At 38.0% G+C, this 20,833-nt stretch overlaps 2 protein-coding genes across 2 annotated transcripts; both read right to left on the bottom strand.

The window, feature by feature from the left end:
• Positions 1-2,962: 2,962 nt before the first annotated feature.
• On the bottom strand, positions 2,963-4,751 carry LOC137743512 (LOB domain-containing protein 1). The gene is made up of 2 exons (XM_068483418.2): positions 4,388-4,751; positions 2,963-3,707 (listed from the first exon to the last, which is right to left on the bottom strand). The coding sequence occupies exons 1-2, from the start codon at positions 4,661-4,663 to the stop codon at positions 3,342-3,344; spliced, it is 642 nt and encodes a 213-aa protein (XP_068339519.2). The 5' UTR covers positions 4,664-4,751; the 3' UTR covers positions 2,963-3,341.
• A 9,451-nt stretch (positions 4,752-14,202) lies between these two features.
• On the bottom strand, positions 14,203-19,148 carry LOC137742062 (carbamoyl phosphate synthase arginine-specific large chain, chloroplastic-like). The gene is made up of 3 exons (XM_068481808.2): positions 17,544-19,148; positions 16,510-17,202; positions 14,203-15,888 (listed from the first exon to the last, which is right to left on the bottom strand). Exons 1-3 carry the CDS (start codon positions 18,894-18,896, stop codon positions 14,338-14,340), a joined length of 3,597 nt encoding a protein of 1,198 aa, XP_068337909.2. The 5' UTR covers positions 18,897-19,148; the 3' UTR covers positions 14,203-14,337.
• Positions 19,149-20,833: the final 1,685 nt, after the last annotated feature.

Genomic DNA, 20,833 nt, shown 5'->3' with positions numbered 1-20,833 from the left:
TGTTGTGTGGTGGTTCAGAATCCCTTCTACTCTGCGATTCCGTTGAGTGATGGTCCGGAATCATATCCTGGTTTGGATTCTGTTGAGTGATGGTCCGGAAGCCCTTCTACTCCGCAATTTCGTTGAGTGATGGTTCAGAATTATATCCTGGTTTGGATTCCGTTGAGTGATGGTTCGGAATCCCCTTTGGTGTCTTAGTTTCGTTGGGTGGTCCGAAATCCCCTTTTTCCAGAGATGTAATCTTCGGCCGAACTGCATTCCTTGACCCCTAGTTTTTAATGTATATATGAATGATGGTTTTTGGGAATCTTGTGGTTTGAATTGGAAAAACAGTTGGATGTTTGAGTGACTTCTATGGAGTTTTCAACGACTTGATTATGATTCCATAAAGTATGATTCTATACTTGATATTTATATATTGTGATCGTTGGTTTGTTTTTATTGCATATCACATACTTGTATTATTGTCACTCACCTGAGCCTCGCAACTCATACGAGTGCCTGATTTGCCAGTGTACCATTCCTATAATGTAGGCATTGATTTTACATGTGACATGTCTTGGTAGATTACAAGAAACCGCTTGATATTTTGGTTCCGTTGAGTGGTCTGGAAACCGATGTTGTTGGATTCCATTGAGTGGTCCGGAATCCTTACTCTTGTTCATTTCTGTAAGGTTATCTTAGAATCCTAAATTCGAGTGGATGGGAATTACCCACAATAGATATTGTGAATATAAATTAGAATTACTATGTTTATTACTCATAATCCAAGTGGGGAATTATATAGAGTTCCTTGGTTATATTCGTGAAATGTTTTGCTATCGCATTGTTTGATTAATGTAATTAAATGCTAAGATTGTGCATCTTTGATTCACGAATTGCTTAATTGACGGGATTGTAGAATGACGCTGGATATGAGTGTTGTTATTATGATTATTTTAGTTGATTAATGTTTCTAGAGAATAATATTGTGCATTCTTAATTCTTTAATATGTTACACGCTATGAACCGTGATTTTATGTGGGAAACGTGATGATTTATGTGATGGATGAAGTGGAAATGTTATTCGTCATGTGAGATTATTATGTTGGATATCATTATTATTGTTATGATTAGACTTGTTGATAAATATGGCAAGAGAATATGATTGTACTTCGTCGTTTGTTCTTTGAAATATTGCATGAAATGCATTGTGGTATTTTGTTGGGAGATAACGACTTATGTGATGAATGTTCGAATGTAGTGAAGCAATGAACTATGAATGGCTTGATCCCTTTTTAGGGTACGTAGGCAGTCTAACGAGAATGTTAGATGCAACCATAAAGTCTACGAGGAATTATTGCGCAGTTGGATCTTAAGTTATGTTTTGCCTTTTTTCAGAGGCGGGGTATGTTAGAGATGGGTATTTGATGACATCAAGTGTCGATCCTGGATGTATGTCGGGATTGGGGCGTGACAAAACCCATCAACTTTCTGCCCGCCAAATCCAAATCCAAATTAAGCGATGATGTGGTTCATCCCGCGAGTCTACACTTTTCCGAGATCTCCGACCGCCGACGGAACTAGGTTTGTTTTTTGGGTGACAAAGGGTTTGATGTCCATCATCTTCAGCGCCTTGATGACGTTTCTGACCATCAACATCCTCAACTTGTACGGACTGTATGTGATGGCGAAGGTGTGCAATCCAAGCCACCACAAGTCGGTGAAGCTGGTTATGCTTGGGATTTAGCAACTATGGTCGAAGTAGGAGTCGTGGTTGCAGAAGCTAGGGAACGGGGGAGCGACTTGCAGACAAAACCCTAGCTATTTTTTTCTAGCTAATTTATTTCAGAAGAACACATATTTGTTTTTAATTTTTAATTTTTTTTTTTAAAGGAAGGGTAGATGGGTGCAGAAGGGAGGGAGCGAGGTAGATGGGTGGATGTGCAAGGAGGTGGGTGTAGGGAAAAGAAGGGAGGGAGGAGGTGGGAATGGGTCGGGAAAGGTGGGGCAGGATGCCCAGAAAAAATCCATGTGAACCCATCTGAAGAGAAGAAAGAAGAAAAAGAAAAAAAATTCCACGTGGACCCCTTAATGACATGTGGCACCCAGTCATTGTCCACATGGGCGCCACGTCATCACTTAACGGGAGAATTAACAATTTGACTAACGGATGTATGAGACTGTTCTAAAATTTAAACTCTAGGTATGACTCTGGGACGAAAAAAACTTGATGTACCAAATGTTAAAAACCACGAAACATGAGGGTAGTAAACAAAGTTCAACCCTTAAATTTAACACAAATGAAATGTCGAATCGGGGGAGATTGGCCAAATTAATGATGAAATGTGATTGATTTATTTGATATAAATCAAAGATTATTTGATGAAATCAAATCACGAATCAAGCCCAAATTAAGTCCAAATCAATTTTGGTTCTTTCATCAATTAACCAAGACCAAATCAAGCCTCAATCAAGACTTGGAGATCCTATAAATATGAGGCTCCAAGACAAATAAAGGCCCTATCTCAGAAACACATTCTCACACTCAAAACACTCAAACTCCCAAACACTCTACACACTTAGAAAACTCAGAAAACTATCTACATTCTTTGCCATACTCACGAAGAACCATCAACCACCAAAACACATGCCGGTTCCTCCATCACCACAAGCCAAATCCTTACGCCATGACGAATTCGAGATCAAGTCATTTCGACCTTCGGATCAACAACTCTACACATACATTCTACAACCTCGGAGATTGAATCAGACAATCAAAACTTTGTATCAGAGATTATAACGCCAAACTTTTATTAATACAAATTATCACTTTGTACACATGTTCTTATTTCATATGTCGCAGAAAATTCACGTTTATAGTTGCAAAACCGGGTTCGTGGGCTTAAAAGTTGCTATAGAGAAAGATGGTCAAACCTCAAAAGCATCAATTTTTAAGTGATTATAGTAGGTGACCGAAAAGTTGGTTAAAACTTGAATTCACTAATAAGATCGGCATACAAATGGACTTAAAGCATAATTTTTTTTTTCTCTCCAATACGGAAAAGATTACATATGGACTAAAAGCAAAAGACCCACCTAGCTACTTTGCCTCCAACAAGCTTAAACAAAAGTGACTAGATGAATCCCAACTTGGGATTTCCCTCCCTTTTGTTCAAACACTGTGGATCTCTCCACTACTTAATTCCTACTAGAGCTACCCAATTAATTAATTATTATTATCCTTCAACTTCTCCTTGGGAGAATTTCATTAGATTCATAGAAACTTTTTTTTTTTTTTTTTTTTTTTTTTGTTGCTATGGATATATAATTATTAATATTAATTTTTTTTCTCTAGATATTCATGTCCAAAGTGGTTCCCACAATGAGCCTAGCGTGGTGGAATCATCAAGGAAGCCTAAGTTGGTCTGGTTGCCGCCGTGAGGATTGGTGGCGACGAAGTTGTGATCAAGTGATTGTGGAGGAGATCCTTGCTCGGAATTAGGGTGCGACATTTCCATGCAAATCAGAGCCACAAGGTTGGTTTGCTGGCATTGCATGTTGACAAGCTCAGCCTGTGCCTTGGCCAGTTGTGCCTGCAGCTCATTCACTTGCTTTTGCAAGTGGCAGATTGCTCCAGCACACCCGTAAACTGGGTCTCTAATTCTTGCACTTGCCTCATAAACCATGCTGCTCACTGCATCGGCTCTTTGAGATTCTGGAAGTTCCTGTTAAAAAAATTGCATGCTCCTTTTAGTTTATACATATGTTTACAATTAAAAATGGGGTATCCACAAATTTAATAAATAAAAAACTTTTTTCTCAACTCTCTTGTATGAGGTGAGATTCATGATAATGCGGGACAATACATGATCCACCTCATAAAGAAAAATTTGTATAAGAGCAGCTGGATCACGTATACTATCCGACTGCTCTCATAAAAACACAATCCCTTGGATTTAGTTGTCATATGCTAAAGATTTCCTACACCTCAAAACGTTAAAAGAATAGCGAGATATAGAATATTGATTTGTTGTTAATTGTGAAATTCTTTCTTTTGGCAGTTTTTTCTTCCTTGTTAGGTTGCTATCAGAATAATTTAGTCAGAGTAGTTGATTTCCATTTGGTACGTCTGTCTACGTATGTGTGTGAACAACCCCTAGACTTTTCAAATATGGATGCAAACTAACATAATAGTATTTCATGAAAAATGAACTACATATAATATGTTTATGTTGTCAGATTGTAAATATAAATTACATATTTAAATAAGAATAATTTTCTCTCTAAATTTCCGGTCTAACAGTAAAACGAGAGTTTGAACCCTTCCGTATTTTGAAAATATTTCCAAGGTCTTAGACCTACTTTGACCACTACTCTTGTTTTTGGACATGATGAAGAAAAGTACCTGCAAGAACTTGATGATATTGCTTGCCCCAAAGACACGATGAGCTATAGTAAACTTGACTGGATCAGAGGGAGGAAAGTAAGGGGCCAAAACGCACTTGTCTGCACATCTTCTCCTCAAGATTTTGCATGCAGCACAAGGACTTATAACAACTGGTGGAGATGGAGTGGGAGTTGGGGTTGGAGGAGACGATGGTGAAGAAGAAGGAGGAGATTGAGACATAGTTGATGAAGTGGTTGTGTAATTTGTGTTCATTGTTTCAGTACTGCACTCCATTGCAGCTCAAGCTTGAAGCTTTGGTTTGGACTTGGTATATGCTGAGTGAGAGAGAGAGAGAGAGAGAGAGAGAGTGGTGAGCTGAGGTGAGGTGGGGTTTGCTTGAAGCACAAAGTGAGGGTATAAATAGGGAAAGTAAAGCTGGGTGAGGTATCATATGACGTCAGCTGTTGAATATTATTGTATTTAATTAGGCTGCGGCTTCTGCTGCCAATATAATGACAGAATCAAATTTTTATTTCTAATTAAGCAGTTAGGTTTGTGTGCGACGTCATTAAAAATGTAAATTTTATATTTGTCACATTATTATTTAACGATTGATTTACTAGATTGTTTAATGAATATTGAAATAAAGTGACAAGTAAATATATGAAATCAACATATTTATATGTTGAATGAGATTGTAATTGAACATAAATCTAATAGTGCAAAAAGTAAACCCTACTTTTTGTTTGCTTTTGGATTATTTGGAGGAAAGTACTCGTGTGCAAGTTTGAAAATCTCATCCTCTCTAAGAGCACTTCCTCCCCCCCCCCCCCCCCCCCCACCCCAAAATAAAAAACCCCACTCCACCCCACCCAATAGGCTGGCCCAAAATTGAGGTCAACTTTGAGCCCAGCACATAATGAACTGAGCAAGAGATCGACCCACATGATGCCAGACTGACGTCAGCTATGTGAATTTCTTATTTTTGCCACTAGCATGTGGGATACACGCGTGCGTTCTAGCATTAACAAAAAAAAAAAATTCAGAATCTTACCGTGGACCACGTGTCCACTTTTGGGCTGTTGGATTTCAATCCAACAGTCCAGATTAATCAACTTAAAAAAAAACTATTTAAAAATACATAAAAAAAAAAGATTATATATATGTCTGTGTGTGTATGTGTATATATATATATATATACCTAATCATTTTTCACAAAAATTGTACTTTCGAAAAATGACACGTGGAATGACAAGATTGGTTAAAAATTATATCCGAAATTAAAAATAAAATTATTTTTTAGTATTTTATAATAAAAAATAATATTTTAATACGAATTGACTAGACTCTTGCCTAGCTCATTTTTTAAGGGTGGAGATGCACTTGGTCAATTATTATTCATTTGAATCAATTACTATTTATTTGGATAAATTAAATGAATTTTGGGCCAACTCATTTTTTAAGGATGGAGTTACTCTGAAAAAACCCCAGTTTACTGTGGTACAAGTTTAAAGTTTAAAAATCAAAATTTGCCGCATACAAACAATTCAATAACCTCCAAAGTCCTTCACACATATTAGTATTTTAAGAAATAAATAACTTAAAATTGATCTTGTATTTTTTGCATTTACACACTAAATCTTCAGTGCTAAGCACCAAAAGCCTTCTTTAGTGTTAAAATTGTTTAGTAATAAAGTGAATCAAATTTTACTTTATTTTTTTGTTAATTAAAATATTGGGCGGTTGGGTTTAGTCAAATGGTTACAGAACAAATTAAGTTAAGAATTAATACAGAATGAAAATCAAGTCAACAAAAATAGGAAGAAAAAAAAAAAAAAAGAAGTAAAGAGGCTTTTTATTTCTGTCACTCAGTACCAAGGTCTAGTGGTATTTCTCTTCATTTGTAAGTGAGAAGTTCTAGGTTCGAATCTCATAGATGGTGAATTCGATACCAAATTAGGTTGCATATTGTGTGGCTTAACGTAACTTCTCCCCTCCCATGTGTAAATATTTCTTTGTACTAACAATAAAGAGGTTTTTTATTTCTAAAGCCATCTCCTGGACTAGGATTGTCCTCTCTTCTTGCCGACGGCCGTTGTTTTCACATGCAACTTTTCTTCCAAACTAGCTAGTGTTTCTAGAATTTTGGCTTTAATATCTACTTTTCTTTACCTGGTCGAGCAATCAAATTTAAAGAACACGTAAGAGGCGGGGGAACGTGCTTTAAACTCAAACGTCATAAATAAAATTCTCACGGATACAAAATTTTAGGAAATTTATTAAGAAGTGTAGTTTGTGGATGAATGTACATATTTAAGGTTTAAATTGATGTCTGATCTTCAATGGCTTTGATTTTTTTTTCATGTTTTTTCCTTGCATAAGTAGATGGCCGGCGATTAAGGAACAAGTAAGAGATGTAAGATGAATTTTAAACTTAGATGTCAAAGATTAAATCCTCACAGATGCAGAAATATTGGAATTTACTTAAAGACGCGTAATTTGTAGAGGAACTATATATATTCAACGTCTAAATCAAGGTCTAACTCAAGCTCTTCTCTCCGATGGAAGGATTCTCCTTAGCCAAAATAGTCTCACAGGAATTTTTGAATTTTTGTTCTATCTCAACAAATTCTTTGATTATTGCCTACCTTTTCAAGTTCAACTTTTCTAATGGGAAAACTCGGTCCCTCCCTTTCTGCTCCTCCCATTTTCTTGGACGTCAGTCGTATATACTATATGGTACTGTCATTTCAAAGAAAATTATACAATACACAAATAAGTCATATTTGCTGTAATACTAAATAGGTTTGAATGGTAGTGATATATAGTTTTGATTTGACATGATAAACACTGGCTAGGCTACCATCCATCACTAACAGTTTTTTTTTTCTTTTCTTTTTTTTCACGATTCACATTATTCTATCATACAATATGACTTTCACAAAGAGGACTTACATGAAATGAGTTCACCAAATAATATCCTCTATCCAATAATACATTACTATGTAAAAGTTTTTCTCAACATGACAATGACAATGTATTATTGAATTAGGATGCCACATAATGGTAAACATGTTACATATAAGTTGCTCTTGACTTTCACTATAAACTATATATGAGAAAGAGGGAACAAGCTTATTACAAAAACAACAGTTTTTCCTTTCTTGTCTAGCATATAAAATTACAAATTGTGGTTAACCAAAACCTATATCGAGATGGTCCACACTTGAACTAATTATCATTTAGCTTTTTCCAGGGTGACATGTGGTAGAGATGAAGATAAACGAGTTAAAAAAGTAGAGTTTATTTGGTGAGTGATTGTGCCTTATGAATACACTGAGACAGTGCTAGCTTTCTACTTCTCTAACCACCGCCTAATGACCTACTCATCTCGTTGAGAACGACCCAAGTATCACGATGTAGCTAATTAAGCGCTCATAAACCTCAAAAATCTGTAAGTAATGTGTGTTTTTCTTCATTTTTTCACGTAAACACGAGTAACGTTTGAGTCTTGCTTAAATTTCGTAAGTGTAAGAGAAGCAATCACTAATATAATCAGTATCTAAAGCAGTGAACCCACATTGTAATCAACTTATCTCAATAACTCTTTTTATTATTATTACAGGGAAGGAATGATTCAAAACTATTACAATAATTTAGAACAGAGTGAAATTTCGAACTACGCATGAGTGGAAACTCAACACCCTATCTCAATAACTCTTCTTTTTTTCTTTTTTTTTTTTAATTTTTATTTTGAACGAATATGCGCGCGTATAATTCCAATAAAAAGGAGTAAGTTGGTTGATAAAATGTCTCTTTAGGAAAGGGCATTATTTAAGTTTGAAGAAAGGAATAGAGATAGGGTTGGGTATGGTTGGTAGGGAGCCGGTCAGCTCGTTGCACGCATGAAGTGAGAAAAACTCTGGTAATCTAAAGTCTTAAGCTGCCATTGACGATTGTGATCTCTTCATCTACGAGATAAAAATAGTCATTTTAAGTTAGCATAATTCGTTTCTTAACCAAATAATTAGATTCTTTTTACGGTTCTTAAATAATTAATATTTAAGTGACTCATCAGTCTGCCAGTTCTTAATCTTCTACTTTGCAGTGGAAGCAGTTGGACTTGTGTTTGCTTTCATCCATCTCCATCTCCTCCACCTCACCCCACTAACAACTATATTTATTTTTTTCTCTTCAAGAGTCTTATGCGTGTGGACCTTAACATATTCCAACATGTACTTTTATATAGTTTGCTAGCCATTTGAACTGCCACACAAAGTCCGGATGGAAACAATGAGTTCAGACAAAGTCCGGATGGAAACAATTGAGTTCATATTAAGCTGGCATTAAGACCATGCAGACTGTAAACGTAAGCGGATTTTTCCTCCCATAAATTTATGAAACATTGAATATTCAGCGTTGATCATTGGCAAATCGTTTTCTTCTGCTAAGATAATGGACGCATGCTAGCTAGCTACTACATAATTTTGTCATATGTATGAGAGGAGTTTAAGGATATCATTTTGATTGCCATAATCTTAAGAATGTAAAAAGTATTGCGTATGTATCTGGTACAATGCGCGATGTATTATATCATATTTCACAAGAAATATAATTTGTGTAAATTTGATACACCACATCAGCATGCATGCTACGCAATATATAAGATACATAACTGAACAACAAGAGTAAGTATTTATCCCTCAAAATGGTAATTATGTAAAATATTGGTAGTAGATTTGGTTATGCACAAAATCAAACAAAAAGATCCAGCCAAAATGTTATATGTAAGAAGCAATATGAAAACTCAGTGCTTTTTGTTCCGGTGGCTCAATGACAGAGCGCAAAGCAATCCTCCCTGCCATAAGTGACATGGTACAAAAATATACCTCACCACGAAAATCTTTAGCGACAATGTATCAAAAAGCAAAGGCAAAGCAAAGCATTTCATGGATAATCTTGAAACGTGAGGCGATAGCTTCATGGAACTTAAAATTATTATAATGCTTATATATATATATATAATACTTTGTAAAACAATCAAGTAAGCATGCCAAGCAATCAAATATTTGGCTAGTATTCCTCTAATTCACATCGTATAGTCATAATAAACAAATAGAAACTAAGAAACATAAATTAGCAATTTTTTTGAGGAATTGGATCATTTCGGCAAATCTTCGGGATCCTCCTGATACATTAACACAGGTCGTTGAATTTTGATACAACGGCTACAAACAAAGGAATCCTTTTAAAATTATAATAATTGTAACCGTTAGATCAAAATCTAACGATACGTGTTATTGAGTCGAAAGGATCCCAAAGATTTACCTCAAAGAGGATCCAATTCCTTTTCTCGATAGGCCCATCGAAGAAAACGCCTAGGCTGGTCACAATACTATTTTTTTTTTTTTTTTTAACATTGAGTGATATGGATCAATGCATGCTACGACAATCCAACGGCTTGGATTGATTCTTGTCCAATCGTACGGTTGGCAAAAGTTAAGAACTTGGGAATAGGGGAAACCGGCTAACTCAATTGCAAGTAAAATTGGGGGCACCTTCTCTCTCATCTCTACTTCTCTTTCCTCTTCTCTCTCTCATCTCTCTCTCTTTGCTTCTCTCGATCCCTCTTTTGCAGATGGGTCACAGACGTAACAGAGCACCACCAGCTTCGCCATCAGACTTCCACCACCGCCACTGACCACAGTAAAACCCATTGAAATCACCGACGACCAGCCTGTTCCCATGATTTTGTTTCCATTTTCCTTCAATTTTCCTCTCCAAATTCAAATCTAATCGATCGAATTCCAGTAAAGTGGATGAGGAATTAAAGACAATCCTCTTCAACCTATCCGCTGGTGGCCGACCCGATCGGAGCCCACCGTCACCTCTACCCTAATTTGGTGATGGGAAATACATGTGAGTTTCATCTTTGTTAGAAAGATGCATTCATGTTATCAAAGGAGAGTTATTTATAGAAAGCCATCTGTGTTTTTTTTCTTACAAATTAATGTGTTATGGTATTGATGCTAATTTTCGATAAAATCTTTAAAAACGAGTTATAGATTAAGCATGTGGGACAAAGATTTCACATAATTCTATTTTAATAAAACTATGTTCTCTTTCAAAAACAAAATGTCCTACTTAATTAATAGTTTTTCTTCAATAGCACGTAAGTGATGAATTAGACAGAAAATAAATGAGTGAGATTAAAAATAGAAGATTTAATGAATATGAAAACAAAATCAAACAGCTAAAACACTTATAACAATTAGTACTACTACGTCAACTAAAACACCTGTAGTACTCAGTACTGCTACCTGGCCTTAAATCCACACCCTTAATTTGAGTTAGAAACAGTGTATTATTGCCAAGGGGAAAATGTACTCCATTAGATTAGTCATGGTGGTCGTAAGAAGAATCTCCGTAGTGCACTTGTGCTATACGGCATTGGTAATTTGGGCATTCAATTAAACCTCATTTTCATTGCTCTTCGTACATTGAATTATTTTAATTAGGTTGAATACTTCTTAAATGCAATTTCAACATGAACACTTTAATCATGTTGGGGGTTCTTTGACAACATTCGACGACCCAGATTAGTTTCATCCATGGACATTCCATGGGTAGGGTTTGCATGGCTAGGTTGCCGTGCTCTTGAAGGTAGGGCACCCAAAAATTGCTCATTGCATTTACGCCATGTGAACAATACAAATTTAGACCATGACCAAAAATTCTCTTGAGACTTGACCAAAAACAGTCTTAAATTTTCAGTTGAGAGACAATCGAAGCTTGTAAACCTCATTAATATGCACAGGCTGTCACTGGGAGACCCACTGATTTTAAATTCCAAACTAAAATCAGTCACACTCTTACAAAATAAAAGAATAAATTATAGTAATAGTCTCGTAACTTGAACTCAATTGGAACAATGATCTCTCAACTAAAAATTTATTACCATTAGTCCCTCAACTTTAATCAAACTAAAGAAATGGTCCATCAACTTTAATCCAATTGAATCAATAGTCCCTTAACTTTAACTCGATTGTAGCAATGATCATTCTAACATAACTCATTTTAACAAAATTCTGACGAAGTTGACAAAATTGACCATAGCTACACGTTTCGATAAGTTGAGGGGCCCCAATTGGAGCAATGGTCATTCCAACATAACTTATTTTGACAAAATTCTAATGAAGTTGACGAAGAGGACCATAACTACACATTTTGATAAGTTGAGGGACCAATGGTAATGGATTTTTAGTTTAGGGACTATTGCTCTAATTTGATTAAAATTAAGGGACCCTTGTTACAATTTACTCAAAATAAATTTATTTATATTGCATTGCCTACCATTTCATATAGAAGAATATATGGATAACGTGGCACCCATTATACACTCAGGAGAGTTTTTTTTTTTTAGTGTGCATGAAACACAAAGTGGTACGCCACACATTATTATCTTGAAAAATAAAAAACTTTTCTCCAATTGTATAATAATATATGATATACCGTCCCGTGTTTCGGCACACTGAAAATTTTCTCCTTCCTTTCAACTACCATATCAAAATGGTGTGCTTTCTATGCTTATATACATACGATTTTTGAATCCGAAGATTGGTTGGTGAAGGGAACAAGTACTTCCCGCCAGGAGAAGTAGAGTGAACTTCACTCAAGAAGGTTTTCACCCCCAAAGGGAGAAACACGAGGGAACAGTCCAACCTATCCTTCCTTTGCTTGAATTGGACTAAAGACCTCGAGAACGCCTGCTGCAAAAAATTCACAAATTCGTTCACTTACCAACACTAGTTCGTATCTTACCTTTGAAAGCAAGCAATCGCGACCTTCGGTATGTAAGCATCTCTAAATAAGCCATTAAAAACTTGTGATATGGCCATATATAGAATATACAGGCAGTACTATACCTCACAAACCTATAGATATATATTTTCTTTGTTACTTTCAGTTTTTAGTATTGGCATTCTATATTTCTATGGCTCGATAATTTACGAGAACTTTCGATATATTTTGAAATATTCCAAGTCAAGTAGGCGTGAAAATATATTTCTACGTGCCAAAATATTAGAGGCTAGCATTACAGAAGATTTGAAGCCGTGGTGGGCCTGTCATTTCAGCCCTTTGGCGAATATGGCATAAGCAAAGCTATATTCCATTTTTAATTCAGTAGTTACGGCCTAATAGTATTTCTCTTTACTTGTAAGATAAAGATCTTAGATTCGATGTTTGTCAAATGCAAATTTGAACCACATTATTGCTAACTCATTATGAAGCTTAACTTCACCTCCTATTTTTTAGTATAGATAATACCGTTTGTTAAAAAAATAAAAATAAAAAAAACCCGCGCTCATTATTCTTAGCGTGAAAGAAAAATTGGGTTTTAGTTTTGAAAAACCGAACATAACCAAAACCGTTATATATTATAATTTGATTTGCCGCGCTTTTTCGGGGCAAAACCGGTCCAATCAAGACAGTGCCCATCACTAAGAAATGGAGTTAAGAAATGATTGAAAATTACGTAGTAGTAAGTGAAATGCCTTTTCAAAAACCATGTCTGGTGTCCTCAAAGTCTTTGGAGAATGTCCTAATTGACAATAACTCGGTTGAAGTAGGTTCGGTTGGGCTTGACCGCAGTGTACACAAGGATACAAATACAAAGTATTCCAATGCAGCTAAAGTCTCTGAACCGTTAAATATTATATCAAACAATCACTTCAGCAATTATACAACCAAGAAAATTAAGGCCATGAGCTCACACACCGGAAATGGAAAAAGGAGTGAAGAATTCCAAGCATTTCTAAGTACAAACATAACCAACAGCCTATGGCACTAGACTCCTTTCCCGGATCAGCTAAATTCAATATCGATTGACAGTGCCGAGAAAATGGCCGATTAGGTCATCTAGTTCTGGTCACTTTGGGTTGGGAAAGACTAATGGTTATGATGAAAACACATGACTGAGGACATGGCAGCGATAAATGTGTTATAACATAAGCGGACCAATAACAGATACAGAGAGATTTTTTTGGCGAAAACGAAGAAAAAAACAACCACAATCATTACATTTGGAAAAGTTTTAGGTAAAGGTTCTGTCTAGATGTCTTTTAAACACCCATGTCTTGTTTATCAACTAGGTTCATGACTTTTAAACACCCATGTCTTGTTTATCAACTAGGTTCATGACTGAAATGCTCAATCAGATATAAAAGAAATACAAATTCAGCTGCTACACATATACCAAGTTTTACTAGCTCAAGAGAATTCCAAAAATGACCAAGGTCAGTTAACACACCCGGGACCAAAGAAACTTTAATGTGCCACGCCAAGAGCGTAAAATATTAGATCAGAAGCGATGTGGTGGCCGATAGGGGGGCAGGGTAATGGTAAATCTATCCTCTCCTAAGAGCCTGTCTCGGGTGTGAGCCCAGGCAGAAACACCAATATGATATGTCCAAAACTGGATTCCTGAAAACTGTGGCTGTTAACTACCATTTCGAGATATAATGAAGCTACAGAAACAAGTAGAAGTTTGAATATATCTGAAGCATGATGTAGATTTGGTAAATCAGAATATTCACTTTCTCATTAATGCAGAAGCTTTCTGATGATTTTGCTACGCTATAGAGCAGTTTGAAAAAGTATATGTCCGAGCGAGATAACATACAGCACAGAATAGCTATCCTACAAACAGACCATTATTGTACCACCATCGAACTAATCTATGATACACACACCAATGCCTTAAAATCCCACATTATAGCTATCCAAAATTTGTAATTAAAGCTTCCACATAAGGGGAGGGGAAAAAAATTGGATTTGGGAAAATTTTGGTAAAAATATTAACTCAACAACAACCTGTTCATAACAACGTTAGAGGATACATATACTAGAGAGAAAATAAAAAGAGACGAAGAGGAAGCCCAACTGCTTACCGGACAATCTGGGTCAGCTCAGAGGGAGGAAGTGACTGACTGCAATGTTTTATCACTCCCAGCTTTGTTCTCATCCTCAAAGAAGTCCTGCAGTGCAATCATCTTAATAGTGCTAGACTTTAAGCTCTTTATTGCTTCTGCAGTTGACAAAGCTCCGGCAATAGTTGTTATTACTGGAATCTTGTAAGCAAGGCCCGACCTCCTCAGTTGCCGTCCATCAATCTGATCAAGTGCATCACCCGAACTTGTGATAACCATTAACTGGATCTGGCCATTAGCAACCATATCAGCGGCATGAGGCCGTCCTTCATGAAGTTTGAGCACTCGTTCCACTGGAAGTTTTGCTAATTCAAGAATATGAGCTGTCCCAGAAGTTGAAACAATCTTAAATCCAAGTCCCAAAAAGGCTTTGGCAATCTTTTCAAGATGAGGTTTGGTCAAATCATTTAAGCTGAGGAACACAGTGCCAGTAAGTGGCAGCTTCTGCCCTGCAGAAATCTGAGCCTTGGCGAATGCAATGGGAAACTCGTAATCAATACCCATCACCTCCCCAGTACTACGCATCTCAGGCCCCAGCAACACATCACATCCTGGGAACTTCTCAAATGGAAGAACAGCTTCCTTTACTGATACATGTGCAGGAATGACCTCTTTTGTGAAATTTAGATCATGAAGAGACTTCCCAGACATGACAAGAGAAGCATATTTAGCCAATGGATGCCCAATCGCCTTGGACACAAAAGGGACAGTACGGGAAGCACGAGGGTTTGCCTCGAGTAAGAAAACGTCTCCAGACAAGGTAATTGCATACTGACAGTTCATCAGCCCACATACATTCAGCCTCCTAGCCAATTTTGTAGTCCATGTCCTAATTGTGTCCAAGCAAGAAGCAGGGATGGTTTTTGTTGGAATCGAGCAAGCAGAGTCACCAGAATGGACTCCAGCCTGTTCAATGTGCTCCATTATCCCACCAATGACAACGTTCCCCTGAGAGTCGGCAAGTGCATCGACATCAATCTCAATGGCATCAGATAGATACTTGTCAATCAACACAGGGCGCTCTGGGTCCACTTCAACAGCATTTTCGAGGTAGGTCGCAAGTTTTTTGTCGCTATATACAATCTCCATGGCTCGGCCACCCAATACATACGAAGGCCGGACAACAACTGGGTACCCGATGTCCTTAGCGATGGCAACAGCATCAGCTTCGCTCCTGGCAATACCTCCTTTTGGTTGTTCAATCTTTAACTCATTAAGGATTGTATTGAACTTTTCCCTGTCCTCAGCATCGTCTATGGAAGCCGGTGAAGTACCCCAAATGCGTACATGTCCATTCCCACTAGCACATTCAGGCTTGTTCTCATCTAGATACTGCTGAATAGGAAGAGACAGCTTCAGCGGTGTTTGACCTCCAAACTGCACAATGATACCATCAGGTCTTTCCAGATCAATTATATTCAGCACGTCTTCGACAGTCAGTGGCTCAAAATATAGACGGTCACTTGTGTCATAATCTGTGGATACCGTTTCAGGATTTGAATTCATCATAATTGTCTCATATCCTGCTTTCTGTAGAAGAGAAGGGAGAAGCAGCATATCAATAGAGGATTTAAGCAATTTACATGTCTTAAATGCATAGGCACCATCTATTCATCAAATATATAAACAGCAGGTAAACTTTTAGATTGGAACCTATGATTGCACAGGAGAAATATACGTAACAGCGGCCAATGTATAACTATGTTTGCATGTATGTGCATTAATCACACAGGAGGAATTCCTTCTTCCATTAAGTTCATTGATGAAACATACGCACCAAATTTAATAGAACTATATTAGATAACAGATACATGATATTGCAACTCCAGATTTCTTATCAACTGCCACTGAAAATGAAGTGTATCACACCCACCGCTCCCAAGTCTAAATCCCATTGGCATCTTGCTACAGCAATCCAATTGCAGTTTTGAAGACCAAAAGGTCTGACTGCTCAATTTGTAACTGCCTAATTCTGCGATCCTACTTGCCGAAAAATAGTGCATGATTCGTGAGTAGGATCTATCACTATTATGACTAATACATCTAAAACCAATTGCATTCAGCTAATGCAGCCTAGTAATTAAAAGTTAAAATATCTATGTGTTGCTTAGGAACATAGGCAAGTGGGCAATAAACATATCAGAGACAAACCTGAAGTGCAAAGGACGTATGGCAACAACAGTAGTCAAACTCGATCCCTTGACCGATTCGATTTGGTCCTCCACCTAAAATCAAAACCTTCTTACTTTGGGTGGGAGCTGATTCACACTCATAGTCATAGGAAGAGTACATGTAAGGAGTATTGGCCTCAAATTCTGCAGCACAAGTATCCACCCGCTTATATGATGGAGCAACACCTAGTGATAGTCTCTTCATCCTGACGTCTTTTTCAGAGGATTTAGTGGCAAAAGCTATCTGTTTGTCACTGAAACCTCTCTTTTTCACTTCGTAGAACTCATCCTTTGTTAAATCAGACAAGTTTCTTGCCAGAAGGTATTGCTCCACATCTACCAGCTCCTTAAGCTGTGTGAGGAACCATTTGTCAATGAAACTCAACTCATGAATATCATCGACCTTCATACCCCTCTTCATTGCAGCATATATGGCATGGATACGCTCTGGGTTAGGGACTCGGAGGCTATACTTCAATTGTTCCCAATCCCAGTCAAGCTCCTTAATTTTAGCACAGCCCCATCCAGAGAAACCACATTCCAAAGATCGAACTGCTTTCTGAAAAGACTCTTGAAACGTGCGACCCAGCGCCATTGACTCACCAACAGATTTCATTTGTGTAGTCAAAATTGGTTGTGAACCTGGAAATTTTTCAAATGCAAACCTGGGAATCTGTACAATTCAAGACAACGTGAACAAGTAAGAAATGGCATACAAACCAGGTCTAAAAATGCATGGATAAACAGAAATGTATTTCTATCAATGTAATGAACAACGACAATGATTGATGACATTCCTCCATGCATAAGTAATGGTGATTTAGCATATAATCCAGGAAGCTGATGAACAATGATTATCTAACATTTGAATAAAAAAAGCTTAAGCCCCATGATCCCGTCTAAGGTCTAACCATTGCATCATCGCTAACATGTGACTAAACAAGTATAAAGCACAACGTGTTTAATCAGTGTCTAATTAGAGTACTGTGTAAAGGGTAATGAAGAAGCACTTGCCTTGGTTACTACATAATCTATGGAAGGCTCAAAGCTAGCCGGGGTCTTCTTTGTAATGTCATTAGGTATCTGATCCAATGAATAGCCTACCGACAACTTCGCAGCCATTTTCGCAATGGGAAAGCCGGTAGCTTTGGATGCCAAAGCCGAGGAACGAGATACCCTTGGGTTCATTTCAATCACCATAACCTCACCATCAACGGGATTAACGGCAAACTGCACATTGGAACCGCCACATTCCACTCCAATCTCCCTTATGATAGCAATGGAATAGTCCCTCAGCCGCTGATACTCCTTATCCGTCAAAGTTTGAGCTGGCGCCACAGTGATAGAGTCCCCAGTATGAACCCCCATTGGGTCGATGTTCTCAATGGAGCATATAATCACCACATTGTCAGCCAAGTCCCTCATCACCTCAAGCTCATACTCCTTCCATCCCAACAACGACTTCTCCACCAAAACCTGAGACGTCACACTCGCAGCAATCCCTGCCTTACAAATGTCCTCAAATTCTTCTCTGTTATAAGCAATGCCACCTCCAGTCCCTCCCAAAGTAAACGCTGGCCTAATAATCAACGGAAACTCTCCAATTTTATTTGCAATTTCGATACATTCCTCCAGTGTCGTGGCAATCCCTGATGGCGGGGTTTTCACACCAATGTTCTTCATGGCCTGCTTGAACAAGTCCCGGTCCTCTGCTTTTTTGATGGCCTCCAGCTTTGCCCCAATCAATTCCACTCCGTATTTAGCCAGAGCCCCACTCTCGGCCAGCGCCACAGCCAAATTCAGCGCAGTCTGGCCGCCCATAGTTGGCAATAGAGCGTCGGGCCGCTCCTTCTCGAGAACCTGCTCGACCAGCTCGGGCGTCATCGGCGTAATGTAAGTCCTGTCGGCTAAGTCCGGGTCAGTCATGATCGTGGCCGGGTTGGAATTGATCAAAACGACCTCGTATCCATCCTCCTTCAGCGCCTTGCACGCCTGAGTCCCAGAGTAATCGAACTCGCAAGCTTGCCCTATCACAATCGGCCCGGCTCCGAGAATCAGAATCTTCTTAATGTCCGTCCTCTTCCCGAGCTTCGGCGGCGCCCCATCTTTCGCGGCAGCAGCCCCATCGTTAACCGAATCGCACCGGACCGAGTTGACTCGGCGACAACTCGTACGGTTACTGAAAGTGGCGAGCTGCGACGGAAATGATCGGAGGCGCAGAGAAGGAACGGCCGCGTTTCGCGCTTCGAGCTTCTTGGAGTAGAGGACGAAGCGGAAGCTGTTTGGTTTCGACGAATAAGGCTTGGAGTTGCCAAAGATTGAAAGCTTCGGGGAGAGAGCCTCGCTATGGCTGAGGCAACGGTCCATTTCTTCTGTTGCCGGAAATAGAAGCTGTCACGGTGGAGGCTCAGAGGTTAGAGAGAGAGAGAGGGGAGAGAGAGGGGAGAGAGAGGGAGATTGGGGAATTAGGGTTTTGGGATATCCAGTTTTGTTGTGCTATTGGAAGTGTGACACAGTGACTGGAGTTTTGGAGTATTTGTTCGTTTGCTGGTGAGGAAGGACAATGCAACAGGACAGTGTGGCGACGCCTGAGATTTTAGGGTTTTTGTTTTGTCAAAATGATATCAAATGCTTTTGTTTTGCTTTTAAGCTTTAATTGGATTTGGGCTTTGTCCAAGAATGGGCCCATAATCAGACGCTAGACACCCAACAATTACCCATTTGAGAAAGGGTGATCAAGTCGTTTAAGTAATTCACGTGTTACAATGTAGATATGAATGAGAGAGTTGACGTGTCATCATATACTTAAACAATAATTTTAATAATTAAATATTCTAAAAACTGTATGGGGGTGTTTGTTTTCCTTCATTAAAGTTCACTGGACTAGACTGGACTAAGGGTTAGTCCAGTCCCGTGTTTGTTCCCCATAGGTCTTAAGACTTAATGAGACTAGCTCTCACTTGCCCCGACTAAAATAGGGCCTAACTAGTCTTTAGCTAAGCCCCCCAAAAACCATGGGATTCCTAATCCCGTCTCCAAACTTGCGTAGGACGATCGCATGCAGCAAGTCTTGTGAATTGCAAATCTGCAAGAATGCTTTTGGGCGATTCCGTTTGCCAACCCATGTCCAGATCTGAAACCCAGCACCACCCACTGCCTAAATCTCAACACCAAAATTCAAAAACATATATGCAAAACAATAACAACAACAATCCCAATAGCAAAATTCTTCCTTATTCCTGAAAATTCCCAAAAAATTTCCAAAATTTTTTCCTTTTCCCCATAAAATTTCAAAAAGAATGGATAGAGAAGGGGAGAGAGTAGCTTTGGGACAAAGAGAAATGGAGAGGCAAAGAGGGAGGGGAGAGTAGCACGGGGACGATTTGCAAGAAAAATGATTTGAAGGATGTTGTGTTGCAGGAAAAAAGATGGAGAAAAGAAGTGATGGGGGACGAAACTAAAGAGGAAGAAAAGGGAAGAACTCTCTACAGCGAGAGGTGAAATTCTGCTTTAGAAATAAAAAAGAAAAAGCTTGATTTAGTAATAAAATATTATTGAATTAATAATAAAATATTATTAGATGTGTATTATATAATGTAATAATATAGTTATTAATTATCTTGTTTTTTAATCCGACACTGCACCAAACGCAATACTAAGTCAATCCAGCTTAGTCTAGTCTAAACCAGTCTAGCTTAGTTAGTCCAGTCCGAGATAGTCCGATAGAACAAACGCACCCTATATGTACAAGAGTTGTGTATGGACAGTTTGGAATTTGGTATCCAAGCTCAAACTCAAAACAGAAAGTAAAGTCTTTACATAACAACTATTATTCATAAGGAAAGACAAGTACATCGAAATCACGTGATGAGAATTAGTCACAAAAAGTAAAGTACATCATAATCACGTGATAAATGTGTTAAGATTAGGAGACAAAACAAGAGATACAATCGTTACAAGACATATTTAGATTCTCTCTTTTATAGTGACATGTCGTGTGACAGAGAGATGGCATAATATAAACCATTTCATCATTCAAATTTCAAACAGTAAACCCTAAACTACAACGCAATTCAAGAGATACAGTAAATTTATTAATCATAAATCCCTAGTATGTAAACCATGTATTAAATCTTTGCCATACGTTGAAATACTACACTGAAGAGTTGTGGTCATTCACAGGACAAAAACTTAACCTATCTAATGTCCTAGACAATAAACTCGTCTCTCTTTATATCTTTTTAATTGCATGAACAGTCACACAATGATCATGCGACGAGAGAAATTGAGAGGGATATGCACAA

Source organism: Pyrus communis, chromosome 11, assembly GCF_041283825.1.
Source record: "Pyrus communis isolate YQ-2024b chromosome 11, ASM4128382v1, whole genome shotgun sequence".
Taxonomy (NCBI): Eukaryota; Viridiplantae; Streptophyta; class Magnoliopsida; order Rosales; family Rosaceae; genus Pyrus; species Pyrus communis.
This window is presented reverse-complemented; position numbering and strand designations above follow the sequence as displayed.